General features: G+C 36.7%; 1 protein-coding gene across 3 annotated transcripts in view; it reads left to right on the forward strand.

The window, feature by feature from the left end:
• Positions 1–21,296, forward strand: part of CFTR (CF transmembrane conductance regulator) — a 196,237-nt gene that overhangs the window by 36,922 nt on the left and 138,019 nt on the right. For all 3 annotated transcript variants that reach the window (XM_019924883.3, XM_019924893.3, XM_019924896.3), the window contains 4 exons: positions 12,649–12,864; positions 16,346–16,435; positions 17,297–17,460; positions 18,278–18,403. In XM_019924883.3, coding sequence (XP_019780442.1) covers positions 12,649–12,864; positions 16,346–16,435; positions 17,297–17,460; positions 18,278–18,403 — 596 coding nt within the window. The remainder of the gene's footprint in view (positions 1–12,648; positions 12,865–16,345; positions 16,436–17,296; positions 17,461–18,277; positions 18,404–21,296) is intronic.

Genomic DNA, 21,296 nt, shown 5'->3' on the forward strand with positions numbered 1-21,296 from the left:
TAAGGGTAGAAGAATGGAGTGGGTGTGGAGAAGGACTAACTTATTCTTAAACTTCTCAAGCTTAAAAATATCCCAGCAAAAGGAATCTTAAAGCCTTTCTTGGTGTATTAATTACCCAGGGGTGGGATTGAGGGGACTGAGTGGTGGTCCTGATCTAAGCTGAGCCCAGGGCCACTGGTCTGGAACTGACAGCATGTTTAAAGGGCAAAGTTGATTTCCATCAGCTCAACTTCTACTGATAACCAGCAGAAAATGGGTGAGGAAAAGAACCGATGGGGAAAGCAGCTGAAATGTGTATGGTGAGAAGGCATGGAGAGGAAATTAACATTGGCAATGGCACAGGTGTGGTGAGGCTGTGGGTTTCTCACCCTTGTCACAGAGTAAAGGCTTCACGGCCTCACTGTGCAGTTTTAAGTGGTAAAAACGTTGAAAACTGGGGCTAAGTCTTTAAGAACTTATATGGTGGTCATTAAGATGAGTGTAAGCTTTTCAGAGCATCTGATCTCTCTACCTCATCCTTTCTGTCTGTTACAGGAAGAAAAGAAGGGGAGAAAATTTCACTGTTATAATAAGACCTCTATTCTTTTAAACAACTTATACCAATGCCTTAGTATTTATTGTATTTTTTCTGGGGAGTTCTTCTTTCTTCTGTGTGTGTCATCTTGGTAATGTTTTAATTTCCATTAAATGAGCAGGGATTCTTGAAGTTGCTATAACACTACTCTTGGTAAAAGGTGGACATATTTCAAGATATCCTGTGTGTTCTTAATCCCTCTAAACCAGGATCATTGTGGTATAAAGAATATTTGATTGGTTTCAGGACTGATAGAAAAAGTACTATAAGATATGCTGTTGGGACTTTCCTGGCAGTCCAGTGGTTAAAACTCCGAGCTTCCACTGCAGTGGGCACGGGTTTGATCCCTGGTCAGGGAACTAAGATCCCACATGCCATGCTGGTGTGGCCAAAAAAAAAAAAAAAAAAAGAAGCTGTTGACTGTGAAAGGTTAAGAGAAAAAGGAAATGCCATCATGAAAGAGTTTGTGTCTCTGCAGTACTGATGTAATTTTAAATCGTATTAGCTATGGCCTCTCATGATTAACTGTGTACTTGTTTTTTCTCCATTTGACTCAGCAGCCAGATATAACATTGCCTTTAACATTTAAGACTCCCAGCATAAAGGAAAAACTGGCCTTTGAAGAATTGTGTGTGCAAGTCAATTAAGGACAGTCAGAGGGAAGCCAAGGGAAGGGAGTCCTGTAGGCAGATTACTGAGAGAATATGGTTATCACAATACTTTTATTATGATCAGAAATTTACAAGCATTCACTCAAATATATTCTTGACTCCTAGGCAGCTCTGGGCATATTTCCATCATCAAATTGAGATAAATGTCAGTGCAACTTGAGTCAAACTACTTTTATTATTTAAATTTCTTAAACTCCAAGAAGTTTAAAGTCATAAAGAAGTCTTAGGACTTAGGCTGTTAGAGTTTTCAAGTCCCACAGTCTCTCTTGCAAAAGATCTTTGTCCCTTATGTTTTGACAGACACGTTGGGTAGGTGTTGAATTTAAGCATACTGCTAACTAAGAGAGTGTTTTGGGGAATTCTGCACACAGGTAGTCTCTGGCTTAGGCACTTTGACTTACTTTTGTCCCTTTCACCTAAGGTCACCTACCTCCAGCAAATTTTCTAGATGCCTGTCATGAAGACCTCTTTTCTCAGCTTCCTCTCACATCCCCCCATATCTAGCTGCTTCTCTAACCCCAGCAGGGACTTGAATGCTACACTGCCTACACTCACCCTACATCCTGAATATTTCTACCCTCTACTAGAACCCCCATCCATAACACACATGCTGTACTTCCTGTACTCCCCACAGTGTACTACCCAGTTCCTGTGTCCAGGTTTGGAAAATCATGGGGTTTAGATTTCTTTGAAACAGAGAATTTTTACTTTAGAGTAACCAGCAGCCCAACCCCAGATAATGTGACTTAATTGGTCTGGGATGAGCTCGGGGCTAAAGTTCCCCGGGTGATTCTGACTGAGGTAGACAAGCAGGAACGTTATCACTGAATGCATCTGAATTTCGCTAGAATCTAAGGTGAGGGTATTAGGGGGTGGTACACGTGGAATTTTTTAGTTTGATTTTTTAAAAATGATAATATCAAAAAAATTTTAGACAAAAAAATAAATTTTAATGACAGAAGGACAGTGTTTCTCAAACTTTTATATGCATATCAACCACTTCCCCCTCCCATCTGGCTAAAATGCAGATTTTGGGTGGAACCTGAGATTCTGCATTTCTAAAAGCTCCCTGGTGAAGATCCTGTTTGCCCTAGCACCATGCTTTGAGTAGCAAGGATTTACAGGGTCATGAAAGAAGAGAAAGCCTAGTTAGAAGTTACAGTTATTGTGAAAAGAGAAGTAGGTGGACTAATCATGGTCAAAGAGCCCCTGAATAGAAGTGACAAGAATCCCACTGAGATTAAATGTGGCTGAGGGTTTACTGCAGTGTCCCAACGTTAACTGTTAACTTTCTGTATCTTCCTCCGGCACTCTCTCTCAAGACTCTGCTGGAGAGAAGTAGATCGATGACTGTGTGCATGGAGAGGGCAAAGGTATAGCTAGGAGGGACTATGTTTCTCTTCCAAGACTGCAAGGAGGAGATGATCCATCTCTTTCTGTAAAAACATTGTTATGCAGGTTGGTTAGGCTTTTACAGTACTATTGAACACAGAGGTGCTCCAAGAGCATTTACCATTATATGTGCTTTTGAAGGCGAACCTAGGAATCCAACACCATGTCTGGTAGGATATTGTATCTAGGGCAAAATGCGTCTGTTCTCACGTGTGAAATTTTAGAACAAAATCGATTTGTAAGTTAGGAATTGTCTGTGATCTTGTACTTTCAACTTAAACTAGATATGAGGGGGCCCAGTTTCCTCATTCTTGGTGTGAACATGGTGCCTCTTTACTTCTTGTAGTTAACCAGTATCCTATGGTGACTAATGAGTGTGATGTGGTGAAAGTGTATAGTTTCTATGATCCCTTCTACCTTTTAAACTATGTGTCTATGATACGGGTCCTAGAGAAATGGCTTTATCTTAAATTACAGTGATATTAAATTGTAACTTTATTTGGTAGGTTGATACTGAACTAGTCACAATGCTTGAATTGATCAACTGCCAGGTCATATTATAACACTGTCTTTTCTATTTAAGGTTATGAATAAAATGGGGGGCTCTGGAGTCAAACTATCTGGTTCAAATCCTAGTTTTACCACTTGCTAGCTGTCTGATACTGGGAAAGTTATTTAAATTCTCTTTGTCTCAGTTTCTTTGATTGTAAGATGGAGACAATAATAGCACACATATTTCATAGAATTATTGTGAGAATTAAACAAGTTAAGCATGTAGAATAGATCCTGGTACATAGCAAGGGCTTTATGAATGTTACCTGTTACTGTATCATTAAATACAATCTCTACCTACCTTCACAAATACTCCTATTATTTGCATTTACTTGTTTCTCTATATATGCTATAAGCAAGTCTTAAAGTACCAATTTCGTTTTTATAGGGCACAGGAAAATATTTTGCTAATGTTTAAAAATGATACCTAGATTCTAAGCATTACTTCAGAAATTAAAATTATTTTAACGTGTCTTCCATTATTGCATTTTCTGGATTAAACCTACTTTTGCTGCTGTATCAGCAAGTCTAGGATCGTTTTCTTACAAAACATGAAGAATAGAGCTTAGATTTCTAGTGAAGACATTGCTGGTAATAGTTAATAAGTCAATGAACACTCAAAGGAAAATACCAAAAGCAAAACATTTTAAATTAGGCACTGAATCTAGAAACACGATTCAGGGTAGACAGATACTATAACAATATTTTTGAGATTCTGTTCTCGGTATGGCAGTGGTCCCCAACCTTTTTGGGACCAGGGACCAGTTTCGTGGAAGACAGTTTTTCCACAGACTGGGGGGAGGGGGGAAGGTTTCAGGATTATTCAAGTGCATTACATTTATTGTGCATTTTATTTCTATTATTATTACATTGTAATATATAATGAAATAATTATACAACTCACCATAATGCAGGATCAGTGGGAGACCTGAGCTTGTTTTCCTGCAACTAGATGGTCCCATCTGCGGGCAATGGGAGACAGTGACACCCGTGTGTTGCTTATGTCCAGTCTACTCCATAAGATGCAGCTTAATTGTCACTTGCCACGCACTGATAGGGTTTTGATATGAGTCTGTAAGCCATTGATTTATTATGGTCTCTGTGCAGTCAAACCTCTCTGCTAATGATAATCTGTATTTGCAGCCGCTGCCCAGTGCTAGCAACACCACATCAGCTCCACCTCAGATCATCAGGCATTAGATTCTCATAAGGAGCGTGCAACCTAGATGCCTCGCATGTGTAGTTCACAGTAGGGTTCTTGCTCCGATGAGAATCTAATACCGCCGATAATCTGACAGGAGACGGAGCTCAAGAGGTAATGCGAGTGATGGGGAGCAGCTGTAAATACAGATGAAGCTTTGCTCACTCGCCTGCCATTCACCTCCTGCTGTGTGGCCTAGTTCTGGGGGTTGGAGACCCCTGTGGTATGGTATACATACATTTTTGTAAAAACTACGTACAGTTGGAGCACTGGATAGGTTTCATTTTCTATGCTGAATATGGAAAATTTTTTCATTTAGCCAATTGTATAAAGCCAAAAATTTCCAGAAGACTCTAGTGTATCAAGATAAACAAAAATTTGACCCTCTTGTTTACCCTGTCAAAGGCAGAATCTTAAGCCTTTGCTTTGGTATATAAGCCAGTAGTCTTTGTATTTTATGATAAATTCTGAGTGTATGCCTGCATGTGTGTTTACTCTGTTCTATTTTTTTATATGCATGTTTTCTTTTTATCATTTGTTGTCATAAGTATATTCTTTTATAATTATGAAAATAATCAGATAATGATTGATAAATTTGATGTTTATCTTTCCAATTTTTTCCCGTGAGAATATATACTTAATGAAGGGAGGTGGATCATTACTTTACATATGTGTTATAAATCTACTTCTCCTCTTAATGTTTTGTGAATGCCTTTTCATATCATTAGATATTTCTCTTCCTAATCATTTTAGTGTTTAATGACTCATGTGGCTGTACCATAGTTTATTAGTTCCTCATTGTTGAATATTTATATAGCCTCCAATATTTTACTGTCATAAATAATTCTTCAATGCACATCTCTTTAAAAGCTAAATTTTAGTAGATTTTCCAGCTGCCTTCCAGAAAAGATGTATTAATTTACTTTCCTGATACTGAAGTATGAAATTCAGCCCTCATTAACAATACTTATTATCATTTAAAAAATGTTTCCAAATTGCTATGTGAAAAACAGTATATTATCATTTGTATTTGCATTACTTTTGGTTCCTAGTGAGTTTAAACTGTTTTTATGTATTATGCATATTTCTTGTGGGGTGCAAATTGCCTTTTCATATTCTTTGTCTATTTTTATTTTGGTGTGTTTGCTCTTTCTTATTGATCTATGAGAGACTATTTTCCTCAGCCTGTCATTTGTTTCTTTTTTTTTTCAAATTAAAAAAAAATTTTTTTTAACATCTTTATTGGGGTATAATTGCTTTACAATGGTGTGTTAGTTTCTGCTGTATAACAAAGTGAATCAGGTATATGTATACATATATATCCTCATGTCCCCTCCCTCTTGCGTCTCCCTCCCACCCTCCCTATCCCACCCCTCTAGGTGGTCACAAAACACTGAACTGATCTCCCTGTGCCAAACAGCTACTTCCCACTAGCTATCTATTTTACATATGGTAGTGTATATATGTCCCTGCCACTCTCTCACGTCGTCCCAGCTTACACTTCTCACTCCCCGTGTCCTCAAGTCCATTCTCTACGTCTGCATCTTTATTCCTGTCCTGCACCTAAGTTCATAAGAACCATTTTTTTTTTAGATTCCATATATATGTGTTAGCATATGGTATTTGTTTTTCTCTTTCTGACTTAACTTCACTCCATATGACAGACTCTAGGTTCATCCACCTCACTACAAATAACTCAATTTCGTTTCTTTTTATGGCTAAGTAATATTCCATTGTATATATGTGCCACATCTTCTTTATCCATTCATCTGTTGATGGACACTTAGGTTGCTTCCAAGTCCTGGCTATTGTAAACAGAACTGCAATGAACATTGTGGTACATGGCCCTTTTTTTTTTTTTTTTTTTTTTTGCGGTACGCGGGCCTCTCACTGTTGTGGCCTCTCCCGTCACGGAGCACAGGCTCCGGACGCACAGGCTCAGCGGCCATGGCTCACGGGCCTAGCCGCTCCGCGGCATGTGGGATCTTCCCGGACCGGGGCACGAACCCGTGTGCCCTGCATCGGCAGGCGGACTCTCAGCCACTGCGCCACCAGGGAAGCCCCATGACTCTTTTTGAATTACGGTTTTCTCAGGGTATATGCCCGGTAGTGAGATTGCTGGGTCATATGGTAGTTCTATTTTTAGTTTTTTAAGGAACCTCTGTACTGTTCTCCATAGTGGCTGTATCAATTTGCATTCCCACCAACAGTGCAAGAAGGTTCCCTTTTCTCCACACCCTCTCCAGCATTTATTGTTTGTAGATTTTTTGATGATGGCCATTCTGACCAGTATGAGGTGACTGTCATTTGTTTCTAGTGAGTTTTGTTAATTTTTTATTTTCTTGACAATCAGAAGTTTCAGTTTTTAAAAATTTGTTGCCAGTATCTATAGTTCTTTTTTGTTTTGTTTTCTGTTTCTGGCATTTGACATTTTAAAAAGTCCTTTCTACCCAAATATTGTGTAAACACATATCTATGTTTTTTTTATTTCATCTTTTACATGTAACTATTGAATCCATTTGAATTTATTTGGATGTATGTATGAGATAGAAATCTAATTTTTAAAAAACGAATATCCAGTTTCTCCATTGCTTATTGCACTTCCTCCACTGAATTAAAATGCCATATTTTATTATATATAAAATTGCTACATGTACTTGGACCTGTTCTTGAACATTCCAGATAAGTCAGTCTATTTCTTTGTCATGCCACATACTAGTATAGCTGTATAATATAATTTAATATCCAGTAATGTAAACCTTTTCACACATTATTCTTATTCCTCAAATGTTTTTGATTAATCTCTTTTTTTTTTTCCAAATGAAATTTAGTATCATTTTATCCATTGATTCAACAAGTATCTGCTGAGTGGATATTCTGTGCTAGGTGTTGTGCATGATGTTGAGATTGTTGCATAAATTAAGACAGTTCCTGCTCTTGTGGTTCACATCCAAAAAATCCACTTGGAATTCTGATGAAGAATGTATTAATCTTATAAAATAACTTGGAGGATAATGTAATCTTTGCAATATTCAGATTATTTTATGGAAAGTTTTAAAGTCTCTCCATTTATTTGACACTTAAGAAATAAGTCTTAGTAATTTTTTTTAGAATATATTTTAAGATATGTATATATTAATTATTGGTATTTACAAAGTATCTTTTGTATCGTTACTATAATTGGGATACTTATTTAATTGATTATTACACTTGGTATCTAGGAATCTATTTTCTTATTTTCTATTATTTCTATTTTCTTATTTCTGTATTTCTGGGATTAAGATATATAAAATATATTTAAAGCAAGTTGAGATGATGATGATGATGATGATGATTTTACTGACTACGCACAATAGAAAACAATGTAACCTTAGAAGTTCTTCAGTAATGATTCTTCCCGTATTAGAGGCAACTATGCTTTGGATTTGGAATTGTAATTTTTAAAGTAAAGTTATTTGGGGATTAATTAATTTAATGTAATTGCAAGCGTGAACTAAGTTTTTTATTTTCACCTGAACTTTCTTTCTTGGTCTGAATATCCAGCGGACATCCCCATCTCTAGAAACATCTGACTCTGTCCTAGGGGTGCAGGTAGAACAAAATGGTTAAAGGGTTCAGACTCATCTACAGTGACTTTAAATTCTGGTCTGGGGGATCCCATGGGAGACCAGATGTATTTCCCAGGAGGTATTTTCAGGCTTCCTAATTTTCCCCTGGGAGGCTGATCTAAATTGAGATTCATGATTATTCCCAGCAGGAATGTAGTCACTTGTGCTGTTCTCTAACCTGACCCCCTCTACCCACATGGCATTCTGAACTCATCCTATTCAGACCTGCATCCCTCTGAGTAGAAAACACCCATAGCAATGTCAGGATGTGTACCAGGACATTTGCCCAAGAATCCTCAGCCTCTGCCACAGGACGCCCCAGACTCAGATCATATAATCTGAGATATTAGCTCTGGAGGGGAACTTTAAGATAAGCTTGCTCCACCGCTCATTTTATCAGTGAGGAAACTGTCAAGAGAAGGGAAGTGACTAAGGTGACACAGAGTGTAGGTAACATGCTGGGATAAGAACTTGGGTTTCATGACTCTGAATTCAGTGTTCATTTCCCTGTCATGCTGACTTAAAGATTGGTATCAGCCTTCTTCCATTATCTAAGTGAACCCTTAATTTCATCTTGATTTGTGTCTAATTAAAATTTAATAAAATATTTTATCAAATTTTCAAGATAATTTACATTCCGACTCATTACATTCAAGCCTCAGTCTGCTTACACTATTTTATATGGTGGCAAATTGGGAAATTTCTTGTGTAACTGAAAATATACTGGCAACAGGGTTCACACAACTTTCACATATCAAGAATAGAGGACTGTGTTTGTCCCAGTCATTACAGGGATGATTTTTGTAACGGACTGCACACATAGATTAAGCTGGGTATCAGTTACCATTGTTTTCCCTTCCAAATTATAAAATCAGGTGATGTCTGTAAATGCTTTCATTATAAATATTAGAGAACATGCTGCTTAAAACAGAGTAGGGGAAACTATAGGAGGGAGGGGTCTGGAGTGCTGATTTTGTCCTTGAATGTTGACAGTTCCATGTTGTGGTGAGGTTAATGTTGTTTTGCTGTTGGCAGATGGTCCAATTATTGGAATTCTCTCTACCAGAAATAAACTACATTTTTTTTTCTATGAACAGGTACCCTCCCACAGTAATACTACCAGTGTCATTGTGAAATAGCTGTTATTGTTCGAAGGATGAGTATGTCCTCTTTTGTTTGAGGCAAGAAACAACTAATTAATTCAGTTATGCAACCTGCAGAATAGGTGTCTGAATCAGATTGACACAATTTTATTTATTTTGTTATAAATCAAAATAAATTCAGCAAATGGGTCTATTGTGATAGAGGTGACAGGTTATGGAAAAAATATAATGGTGGTACAATGGCAGGGACTTTAGTTCAGATTACTCAATAGGAGAAAACTTATGTAAGCCTGTACATTTTTAACTCTAAAAATTCTGTGTACAGCTCAATTACTAAAATATTTCTCTTTTTCCTCAGAATGCTCCTTTTAGCATTCCATAGATAGGAGTTACTCCTTAGAAATACGTATTGTGGTCTTTATCAGTGGTTCTATATTTGATAATATCATCTATTAGGAGATTATATATATATATATATATATATATACAAGTTCTGGAAAAAGAAAGGTGATTATGTTAATTATGATATAAGCAGTTGGATTCATGAGAAGCAGTCACAGATCATAGTCTTCTGGTTATTGTCTTATAATGAACAAGAAATTATGTTTTATGTGGTATGCCTGGTAAACATCAAAGCTCCTTACTTACTCTCTGCTTTGTGGCCACACACAATATCTCCAGCATGGGTGGCACACATGAATCCAATGCCCTTGACTGCAACTTGAGAGCATTTTAGCCAAGTGCAAACCCACTATCAATGGAAAAGTAAATCAAAGTAGATGTGGCATTGACATTTGTCTATGAAGAACAGCATAATATTGAAAAATTCTAGGATAAAATATTGATCTAAAAATAATTTTGAGGATGAAATATTGCCACTATAAACATACTATAGAAAATTATATTTGTATTGCAGATATATTTATACATATAATTTAAAATCCAAGGTTTAACTGTACATTTTCCTAGTTTAAGGAGTTATTTTGAAATAAAATTATCTACTCTAGAGAAAGTTTGGCATGGATCTATAGAATTTAATGAAAACAGCGAGTGCAACACTTGCACAGATTGTAATAGTTTACAAATGGGAACAACCTATCTTCTCCAACATAGGGCAGTGGGGCAAATAGCCTGATTTATTCACAGGATGTCATGTTAAACAGCACTCAGAATAAATGAGGTAGATATACAAGTATCAATGGGACTAAATGTCAGAAACACAACTTTTAAGTTAAAAAAAGTTGCAAGAAGCACAATATGATACCATTTATATAAAATTTAAAACCTCAAAAACAGTTCTATACATTCTAAAAATGGATACACGTGTAACAAAAGTACAAAGCATGCATAAAATTACACATGCCAACAAGCAGTAATTGTTCACTTATTTACTTTTTTTTTTTTTTTTTTTTTTTTTGCGGTATGCGGGCCTCTCACTGTTGTGGCCTCTTCCGTTGCGGAGCACAGGCTCCGGACGCGCAGGCCCAGTGGCCATGGCTCACAGGCCTAGCCGCTCCGTGGCATGTGGGATCTTCCCGGACCGGGGCACGAACCCGAGTCCCCTGCATCGGCAGGCGGACTCTCAACCACTGTGCCACCAGGGAAGCCCCACTCATTTACTTTTTAAAAAACAAGTGCTGGCTAACACATATATATGGAATCTAAAAAAAAAAAAAAAAAGTTCTGACGAACGTAGTAGGGGCAGGACAGGAATAAAGACGCAGACATAGAGAATGGACTTAAGGACATGGAGAGGGGGAAGGGTAATCTGGGAAGAAATGAGAAATTGACATGGACATATATACACTACCAAATGTAAAACAGATAGCTAAGTGGGAAGCAGCCACATAGCACAGGGAGATCAGCTAGGTGCTCTGTGACCACCTAGAGGGGTGGGTTAGGGAGGGTGGGAGGGAGACGCAAGAGGGAGGAGATATGGGGATGTATGTATATGTATAACTGATTCACTTTGTTAAAAAGGAGAAACTAACACACCATTGTAAAGCAATTATACTCCAATAAAGATGTTAAAAAATATAAAATAAAGATGATATGAAGTTCCAAAAAAAAAGTGCTCTTCAGTTGATATTGGCCAACTGTAACATGGTATATCTGGGTAGGTAGTTAACGATTTTCTTTTCAGCACCTATCTGTTTGCTGAAATTCAAACTTATATTAAAATATGGCTGTGTGAGATGAGAGAACTCTAATATTCCATGTTTGTGATTAGTTTGTAAACTTTTTTTAAAACGTTTGAATCTTTTCCTACATTCACATTCTTGGTCTACACAGTTAATTTGAAATGAGGTACTGAATACCAGGTATAGGGTGAGCAGCTACCCAAAGCTAGTGGTCAATCAATGATGGTGCTATAGCTTAGGATTCCTTGTGGGGATGAAGTTGCTATAGGAAAGCATTTTCATTTATTGAGAATGAGAGGGCTGGTGGGATTGGACACTGAGGTTTAGAAAAGACATAGTAGAAAATGGAAAAAAAAAAAAAAGCAAATTATGGGCTGCCAGAAAGTAATGCTGAGCAATACTGGGGGAAGGGGCAGTCTGGCTTGAAAATATACATTTGAAATGGAATCAATTAGCATAATATTATTTCCCAGAAGGGTTTAACCTCAGATCCCCATTTCACTAGGCCATCATAAAACAAAATGACAGGATTACATGTCTTTCTCTTTCGAAGGCAAATTAGCAAGATGGTTAAGACTTAGACCTTCTGGGTTCAAATCCATGTGTTCAGATCTATTCTTATATATTCAGGCAAAATGGTAATGAATTTGATGAACAATTTGATTTAGTGATGAATGGAAAGTCTGATGAGGAAGATTTGGAAAATACAACTTTGGTCTTCCCTTGTTAACTCATAGGCCTTTGAGGACTTGATGAAATGTTGGAAACTGGCCTGAGGCTGAAGTCTTCTGTCACACTTTTTTCCTAAAATCTCCACCTATCCCAGACTGCGAAGGGTGTGGCACTGGGCTTTAAATACCACCTGTGCCTTTATACTCCTCCCTCCTGTTGCCAGTTCCCCTTTATATGGTTGCCTCAAGAAACTGTTCATTTTGGTAATAATTCCATCACTCAAAGTGCTTTTGAAAGTTCTATTTTGAAATCACGTCAAATCATTTGGGCTCTTTGGCTTCAGTTTCTTCATCTGCAATGTGAAAATATTAATGCTTACTCTGACTCCTAAAGTTGTCATAAAAATCAAATGAAAAATATTTTATGAATTGTTAAGTGCTATGTAGATGTTACCAATTAACACACTATTTCAGAAATTACACCTTTGCTTTATGGCCGCTCTTCACTTTTTAGTAAAGAATACCTCATACATAAACGTCTCCAAGTGACTTTTGCTGTAACCTAAAATAAAATGTTACTTCAAAGTATAAAGATATTACAAAGGACATCAAGAGTTTCATGTATGGCATGGCTCTTTTTCATCTCCTGTAAAGGTGAAACTTTTTGTGTTGAAATCATGAGGGCATTTTATGAAAGAAAAATAAAATTTCATTTCTGTTTTCCGTCTTCTGCAGGAAGTCACCAAAGCAGTACAGCCTCTCTTACTGGGAAGAATCATTGCTTCCTATGATCCAGATAACAAGGTAGAACGCGCCATTGCGATTTACCTAGGCATAGGCTTATGCCTTCTCTTTATCGTGAGGATGCTGCTCCTTCACCCAGCCATTTTTGGCCTCCATCGCATTGGAATGCAGATGAGAATAGCTATGTTTAGTTTGATTTATAAGAAGGTAATACTTTCTTGCACAGTCTCCATGCTACGTGTTAGTGGCATCATGTTTTAAATGCCATGCTGATACAAATAAGGGCTAAATGCTGAAATCAGTTTTGTATACCTGTGAAATAAATGGCAGCAATAATGAATATTTCTAATTTTCGCTGATAATTCACTTTACTTCAACTAATAATTATTGAGTGCCTTCTATAAACTGCCTATATTTTAGATTTCTTTTTCTTTCACTAGTCATATACCAGTTTTTGGAATCCATGGCTTCCCATTGAAATGATTCTTACTATCTGCATAAAAGTCATTGACAAAATATCATCTTATGGTAAAATGCCATGTATCTTTATGTTCAATAACAAGAAATTGTTAACAATAGCCCAAGCAATAGAAATTTCTACCTTAACTAGTTGTGACACGGTGGTGGTATCCACTGCCTTATTTTCTTTTTTCTTTTTATTTTTTTGCGCTACACGGGCCTCTCACTGCTGCGGCCTCTCCCGTTGCGGAGCACAGGTTCCGGACACGCAGGCCCAGCGGCCATGGCTCACGGGCCCAGCCGCTCCGCGGCATGTGGGATCTTCCTGGACCGGGGCACGAACCCGTGTCCCCTGCATCGGCAGGCGGACTCTCAACCACTGCGCCACCAGGGAAGCCCCCACTGCCTTATTTTGAGTTAGATTTTTGTCATCCTAAGTTCTGCAAGTTAAAAATTTTTAGAATAGCACATGCATGGCAACCATAAGAACCTTCTCTGCTTTTCTGTATGCATTGTCCAGTTAAGAGCCCAAGTTGCTGAAGCGTGCTTTGGATGAATTCAGATTAAGACTTCCTTATCTTACAAACACAATTTAAGGTCATCTCAGTGACATGTGCTTTCACCAGCCTGATTCATGTGTGACCCTTTGATCTACCAAGTGATTATAGAAACCTGTTTGGTTGAATCATTTGGGTATTGCTTTACCCTTCTCTTTTTTCTTTCCCCAATGTAAAAACTTTATATACTTGGCTTATAAGGGACATGGACCTGAAATTCCCTCTAGCAAATAACCCATAACACTTCCATAATATACATGCAAGATCGGTGGTGTTGTAAAACCTTGATAGCCATACTTTATTGTTCAAAAAAGCCGTTTGTGGAGGCACAAGGGAAAAACCGACTCTGCAGTTTAATCAAATCACCTGAACCACAGTCTCATCAGTTCACAAGTACCAGGAAAGCATGGGTGATAAATCAATAAAAATTTTATCTTGATCCAGAAATTATATGTAAGTGAAGAAATTATTAGGTATTATTTGGAGGGTAGAATTTACACAGAATGCATATCAAAGGAAGTTGAATCCAGTTTAAAAATACTTATAAAAGTGATTTTATCATAATGATAACTAATAGCTAAGGATGTACATGACAAGCTTCTAAGTGATTTTTAGGTATATCATTTCATTTGACCAAAACTCCATATGGTAGAAACTATTATCCCTATTTTATGGATAAAATATTTTGAGAAGCTAAGACCTAAAAGGTATAAAACATTGTGCAAGAACTGCTTCAAAATTTCTAAAATGGGTAAGTCACAATCCTTGAAGTGGAGGGTTTTCCAACTATTAGAGAACATAAAATAAGTACTGAAATAATATAACAAGTCAAATTGTGTTACATAGGCAGAGAGAAACATGAAGTGCTCTGGGCTAAGGGGAGGGGAGATCAAAGAAGGAGCAGGTTAGTTTGTGAATAAGTTCATATATAATGTTTAGCACAAATACAGCGATATATGTACTTTCAGACCCAGAATGCATTAATGAAAAGTTAGAAGTTGTGTCTGTCCTTTTTCAACATTGATTATCTGTGTTCTTACACATTTTCTTTACCCCTCTATCCACACCGATTGACCTGCATTAACATCATCACCAAAGAATACAAATTCATCTCCATGTGGCTGTGGTTTGGTCCCTAAAATAAACTGGTACCATATCTGACCAGTTTCATCCATGTGGCAGGCAGCCACTAATTCTTCCCACATTGTTCCAGATTTTGTAATAGAGCATAGTTTTCTTTGTTCCAAAATCTGTAACCATGATACATTCAAATTATATTTTAAATAATGAATCTAAATACAAACTAGATTGAGTTTGCCTGTGAATTTCAAGAAGATAAAGTTAACTGGAGTGAACAGATATTCACTGTTTATTGTGCACATAAACTCCATGTTAAGCCATGTGGAACCCATGTTAAGCCCAGTCTCAAGTTACCTGAGACTGAGTATGTTACCAAGTCATGTGTCATCCAGCTCAATGGATTCCCCCCAGCCCCTGCCCCATATTGCTCTAATAGCATTTTGGAATTAACTGCTTTATTCCTTATTCATCTGTGCTTATCTAAATGCTATTCATTATTACACACCCATCTTAAAATTCAACCTCAATAAAATATTTGCAGATTTATATAACCAGATATGGGAACTTTTTCTTAATCACCCTATTTTATTCTATCTACTCCCTTTAACTAATTTATCATATTTAGTTATGTATGTACTAGGTTATCTTGAGGCAAGAATTATGTTTAAGAAATCTTAACAATAATCCCTGAAGCCTTGAATATAGTGATTTGTGTCTACTAAGTGCTCAATACATATGTGAAGGATTCAGTTGAAGCAAATATTAGATAGGTACTCTTCAGTCAAAGCCATCTAATGGCAAATCAATTCTTATTAAATTTTATAGGCAAAGTATGACTGTGATCTTTCATAATAATAATTTATCTACATAAAAATTCTATTCTGTATAGATGGATATATTTTTCTTTGTAAAATTTAAGAATTTTTTATTAATGTAATCTTTCACAAAATTATTAATGATTAAATTATTTGTAATATAATTTTATTGACTTTAACAGTAATTTTATTCAACACAATTACTATAAGATTGCATGAAAAATTTAAGGCCAAGATTTTATTAAAACAATTTTTTTTTATTGACGTATAGTTGGTTTACAATATTGTGTTAGTTTCAAGTATACAGCAAAGTGATATAGATATATATATATATTTTCAGTTCTTTTCCATTATAGGTTATTACAAGATATTGAATATAGTTCCCTGTAAGGCCAAGGTATTAATCTCAAATTTCACTGCCTTTGGTTCCATCTTTTATAAAAACAAACAAAAGCAAAAAAAAAAAACCCTCTACAGTGTATAAATGAATATTTAAGTACAATGTTGTTCCCATTTTGGATTAGAAAAAATATTTACTCCTCTCTAGATACTGTAAAATAAAATAAGAAGAGGCATGCCAGTGTAATATTTGTTGTAAAGAGAAATATTTATAAATCTGAGAAGACACTGAGTTAGACGAACATAAAATAATTTTCATTACCTTAACTTAAAAATGCGTGCATGGTTACCTAATTCCTCAGCTGTATTGTAACATTACTTATAAATATATTTGTCTATTGTTCATTGACAACATCTAACTTCCCATTTTCCTTTTAGACTTTGAAGCTGTCAAGCCGTGTTCTAGATAAAATAAGTATTGGACAACTTGTTAGTCTCCTTTCCAACAACGTGAACAAATTTGATGAAGTATGTACCTGCTGATTTAATCTTTTATGCATCTTTATTATAACTCATACAACCCCAAAGGTTTTCTGGGTCAGATAACAGTAATAAGTGGTTAAGTCATAAGCATCCCTACCTTCCCTATTTCTGAAAACTGAGAAGGCTCAGTTGTGTAGCAGAGTGCCATTTTGGGGTCTCACGGAACCACCCAACTCAAGGGCACCTCAGCTTGCTTTGTATTTATGAGGTTTTTTAAAAATTCAGTCCCTATCAGACCTTGTTTCCTTTTAATACTTTAAATCAGTTATTTACTTTGGCTGAGTATGATACTCTGAGCAATTCTTGTTCAGTGCTGTCTTCTGTCACAATAAAATTCAAGGTCCTTGAGGACAGATTGTTTTATTTACCTTTGTATTTCTAGTATTTTACATGGTGTCAAACCCTTAGCAGGTGCTAAATAAATTACTGTTGAATTGAGCATGCATGTATTCTGAATATATTGTCAGGTGATAGGGTTGTACAGTTGTGTAGATTGAACTTCTGGAGAGTCTTTTGTTCTCTCATGTTCTGTGTCATGGCTCTTGCTTTATCCACACAGAAGTAAGTTATTTAAAATAAATTCTTCAATCACCATGCAATTCCACTGGAAAAAGATCACAGTGACTTGAAGTTTGTTTGGGGGGAAATCCTATGCATAGAATGTTTAAGCACATTGCTACGTGTTCCATGTAGTGAATACCTAGATTTTAGTGTGTTCAGAACCATGAAGTGTTTGATTGTATGAGCTCACTGTGCTTGATTTCTTTCTTCTTTGATTGTTTTTTCCTTTGTTTTGGGCATGGAGGAAAAAATGTCAGTGGTTTTCACTGTGATTTTATTTTTCAGGGACTTGCACTGGCACATTTCGTGTGGATTGCTCCTTTGCAAGTGACGCTGCTGATGGGGCTGCTCTGGGAGTTGTTACAGGCCTGCGCCTTCTGTGGACTTGCTTTTCTCATAGTCCTTGCCCTTTTTCAAGCCGGATTAGGGAAAATGCTGATGAAGTACAGGTAGCGCTCTTATTTACATAGTTTGAAAGGGTTTAAAATTAGGTTTTCCAAAAGCCCACTCTAGTAAAACCAGAACTTCTCTATGCACTGAACCGTGGTCTCCTTGCTAGGTGTCACAAAAAAGGAATTATTTTCATGACATAAATAATACTTTCTATATCAAGGGGACATTTTTTTGCTTGTTAGTCTATAGAATTTCTTTATAAATATGTTACCATCCAGTTCACTTTTTGCACATCAGAGATTTAGGTACAATGGATAAAACATTTATGTGAATGGGAGGGAATACATATATTTTGGGGAGAGTTTATAGGCTTTTTCTACCCTGGTTCATGAATCATCACACCACAGCCTTTGTTGCTTTTTATTACAGAATGAATCGGTGACACCAGTCACTGCTTATGAAAGAGGACTTCTAGTGTGCCAGCTAGAGTATGATAGAAAGTGTACAAATTTTGGAGTCAAATAGCTCTTAGTTTGAATCCCAGATTGCATGCTTACTAGTTACATGACCTGTGTCAAGCTGCTTCAGCCACTGTGTTTCTGGGTTTTTTTGTCTTTAAAATGGAGGTAATCACCTCTGTTAGGTTGTCAGAAGGATTAGGCATAATGTATGACATGCATCTAATACAGTGTCTGGCACATGGGAGGCATTTACTAAATGACAGATACTATTTTTGTTACTATATATTTGAAAATAAAATAAACATCCTTTTAATAAAAGAAATGTGGCTTTTCTTAAAAGCTTGGGCAGTTCTTAGTGGACATTTTGACTTGTTTTTACTAAGTATTTGATTGGTGGATGGATTATTTACAGAGATCAGAGAGCTGGAAAGATTAATGAAAGACTGGTGATCACGTCAGAAATGATTGAAAATATCCAGTCGGTTAAGGCCTACTGCTGGGAAGAAGCAATGGAAAAAATAATTGAAAACCTGAGACAGTAAGTCATTCTGATAATTTCAGTATCAATTGAATTAGCCAATTAAGGTTTAACATATTAAAAATGAGTATGTCTTGGGCTCCCCTGGTGGCGCAGTGGTTGAGGGTCCGCCTGCCGATGCAGGGACACGAGTTGGTGCCCCGGTCCGGGAAGATCCCACATGCCGCAGAGCGGCTGGGCCTGTGAGCCATGGCCGCTGAGCCTGCGCTTCCAGAGCCTGTGCTCTGCAACGGGCGAGGCCACAACAGTGAGAGGCCCGCGTACCGCAAAAAATAAATAAATAAATAAATAAAATAAATAAAAATGAGTATGTCAGAGTGGACTTCAGCTCATATTTGAAATTTCTGACAACCAAACAGTTGTATTAAGTTATATCAATATTCATGTGTTAGTGGCTTAATGTCATTTTCATGGGGCTATCGTTTTACATAGGTGATTAAGTATGCTATTTTGCACTACAAGGATATGTATCCCTTATGAAAGAATTGTCTGTATGTGCTTATAGCTGCTTAATATACTTATTGACTAAAATAATGGTCATGATTCTAGAGACTGATTGAAACCTTAAATGGAACTGCTAGAGTAATAAGGATATGATTCTGAACCAAATAAATGATTCTCTAGTATTATAGCTTCCTTAATTTATATGTTATGGCTCATGAAAAACAAACAAAACACAAACCCTTCTGTTTGTTTAAAATATGTTTGTTCTTCCTTAACTTAAGAGTAATACAGGGTAATATCTATACATTGTGTTTCTATAAACCCTCCACTTGAGAAATCAGTTCAAGTAATGAAAGCTGCCACCTGAAGTAGAATCAGTACTTGGCAACCGTCTACATATCTGGTCTTGTTTTACCTCAGATAACCTTTCTCTCACTGATTAGTAAAGATTATAGCCAGGAAAAAAGTACAGCACAGACTGAGAGATACTGTTACTGAGAAAATTTTGGACAAAATATAGACTAGGGCATATCTATAGCTGTGACCATTTTTCTTCAGTCAAGTTCCATGTTCTACAAATTGCAATCCCAAAAAAAGGCTCTCTGAGATTCAGTGGGCATAGATCTTCTGTTAAAGGGCAAATAATTTCAAGATGGATTAGCTCATGAGAATTTCTTGGGGAAAAAAGGTCCTAAAGGGAAGAGTCGCATTTTGGATGCTGTGAATATGGGTTATTCAGGATATCAGGCTGCTGATTCCAGTAGACAGTGGTAACTGAGCTGCAGGTGTGTGATTGGAACAACAAAAGAAATGCTGAAATGTTAAGTCCTTTGCGGTGTAAATAGAAAGAGTAAAAGCATATTTATTGCCCAAACATAATTGGTCACCTGTTTTTATTATGCCTTTCAAGACAAATCCAGGAAAGAAATTATATTTTCTTTCCAGAAACATCCTTAAAGATCTTGTTTAGTTGGTTGAAGGTTTTTCTCATTAACAAGTGAGTTTTCCATCACACTTGCCCCTGGGTCACTCTTAAATGCCTATAGGCACAGGCATAACCAGAATGATGAGGAGATTATCAGAGAATTTGGTTTTCTCAAGCTTCAGGGTAAACTCCTGGTCAGATCATTCTAGGTGCTGACTTTTCTTGACTTTGGGTTTCTTTTCCCCTCTTCCTCAAAAGATGAAATCCATCCTTCCTATTCTGTATTTTTGTTTAACCAATTCTAATAGCAAATGTTTGGTTTTAACTTGTATAATCCGGTTCCTTAATCTGGCATGAAATTGTTACCTGAAAAGGCTGCAAAGTACTGACGTAAATATGGGAAAGCAAGAATTGCTTCTACTCAAAAGAGCAAATAAAATGTTCTGGAAGAGATTGGCAGGATGCGCTGCAAAGGGATGACCTCAGCCTGGGCCACTGCTGCACTGGGCAAAAGGCTGTGTAACACTCCCTGAAAATCTACTTCTTTATTGCTCTCTGGTAATAAAGTCACTTTCAATTTTTTTTTATAAGATAAAATATTTTTATGACTCATATAGTGTTAGTGATTTTATTATGGTGAGTACTGCTTTCTAGGTGATTCTTATATATGTTCTTTTTTTTTTTTTTAAGAAACTCCAAGTCTTTTATTTCACTCAGGAGCAATTATTTATTTTTATTTGTAAATGTCCATATCAGGGTATACAATTAAGCATTCTAATGATGTATTCTAATTAACAAGACTAAAGTCATAGGGAGATTGACTCAAGATGGCAAAGTAGAAGGACATGCTCTCATTCCCTTTTTTTTAATTTAATTTTATTTATTTTTTTATACAGCAGGTTCTTATTAGTCATCCATTTTATACACATCAGTGTATACATGTCAATCCCAATCTCCCAATTAATCATACTCCCACACCCACCTCCACCCCCATGGCTTTCCCCCCTTGGTGTCCATACGTTTGTTTTCTACATCTGTGCCTCAACTTTTGCCCTGCAAACCGGTTCATCTGTACCATTTTTCTACATTCCACATATATGCGTTCATATACGATATTTGTTTTTCTCTTTCTGACTTACTTCACCCTGTATGACAATATCTAGATCCATCCACGTCTCAACAAATGACCCAATTTCGTTCCTTTTTATTGCTGAGTAATATTCCATTGTATATATGTACCACTTCTTTATCCATTCGTGTGTCGATGGGCATTTAGGTTGCTTCCATGACCTGGCTATTGTAAATAGTGCTGCAATGAACATTGGGGTGCATGTGTCTTTTTGAATTATGGCTTTCTCTGAGTATATGCCCAGTAGTGGGATAGCTGGATCATATGGTAATTCTATTTTTAGATTTTTAAGGAACTGGCATACTGTTCTCCATAGTGGCTGTATCAATTTACATTCCCACCAACAGTGCAAGAGGGTTCCCTTTTCTCCACACCCTCTCCAGCATTTGTTGTTT

Source organism: Tursiops truncatus, chromosome 9, assembly GCF_011762595.2.
Source record: "Tursiops truncatus isolate mTurTru1 chromosome 9, mTurTru1.mat.Y, whole genome shotgun sequence".
NCBI classification, from domain to species: Eukaryota; Metazoa; Chordata; class Mammalia; order Artiodactyla; family Delphinidae; genus Tursiops; species Tursiops truncatus.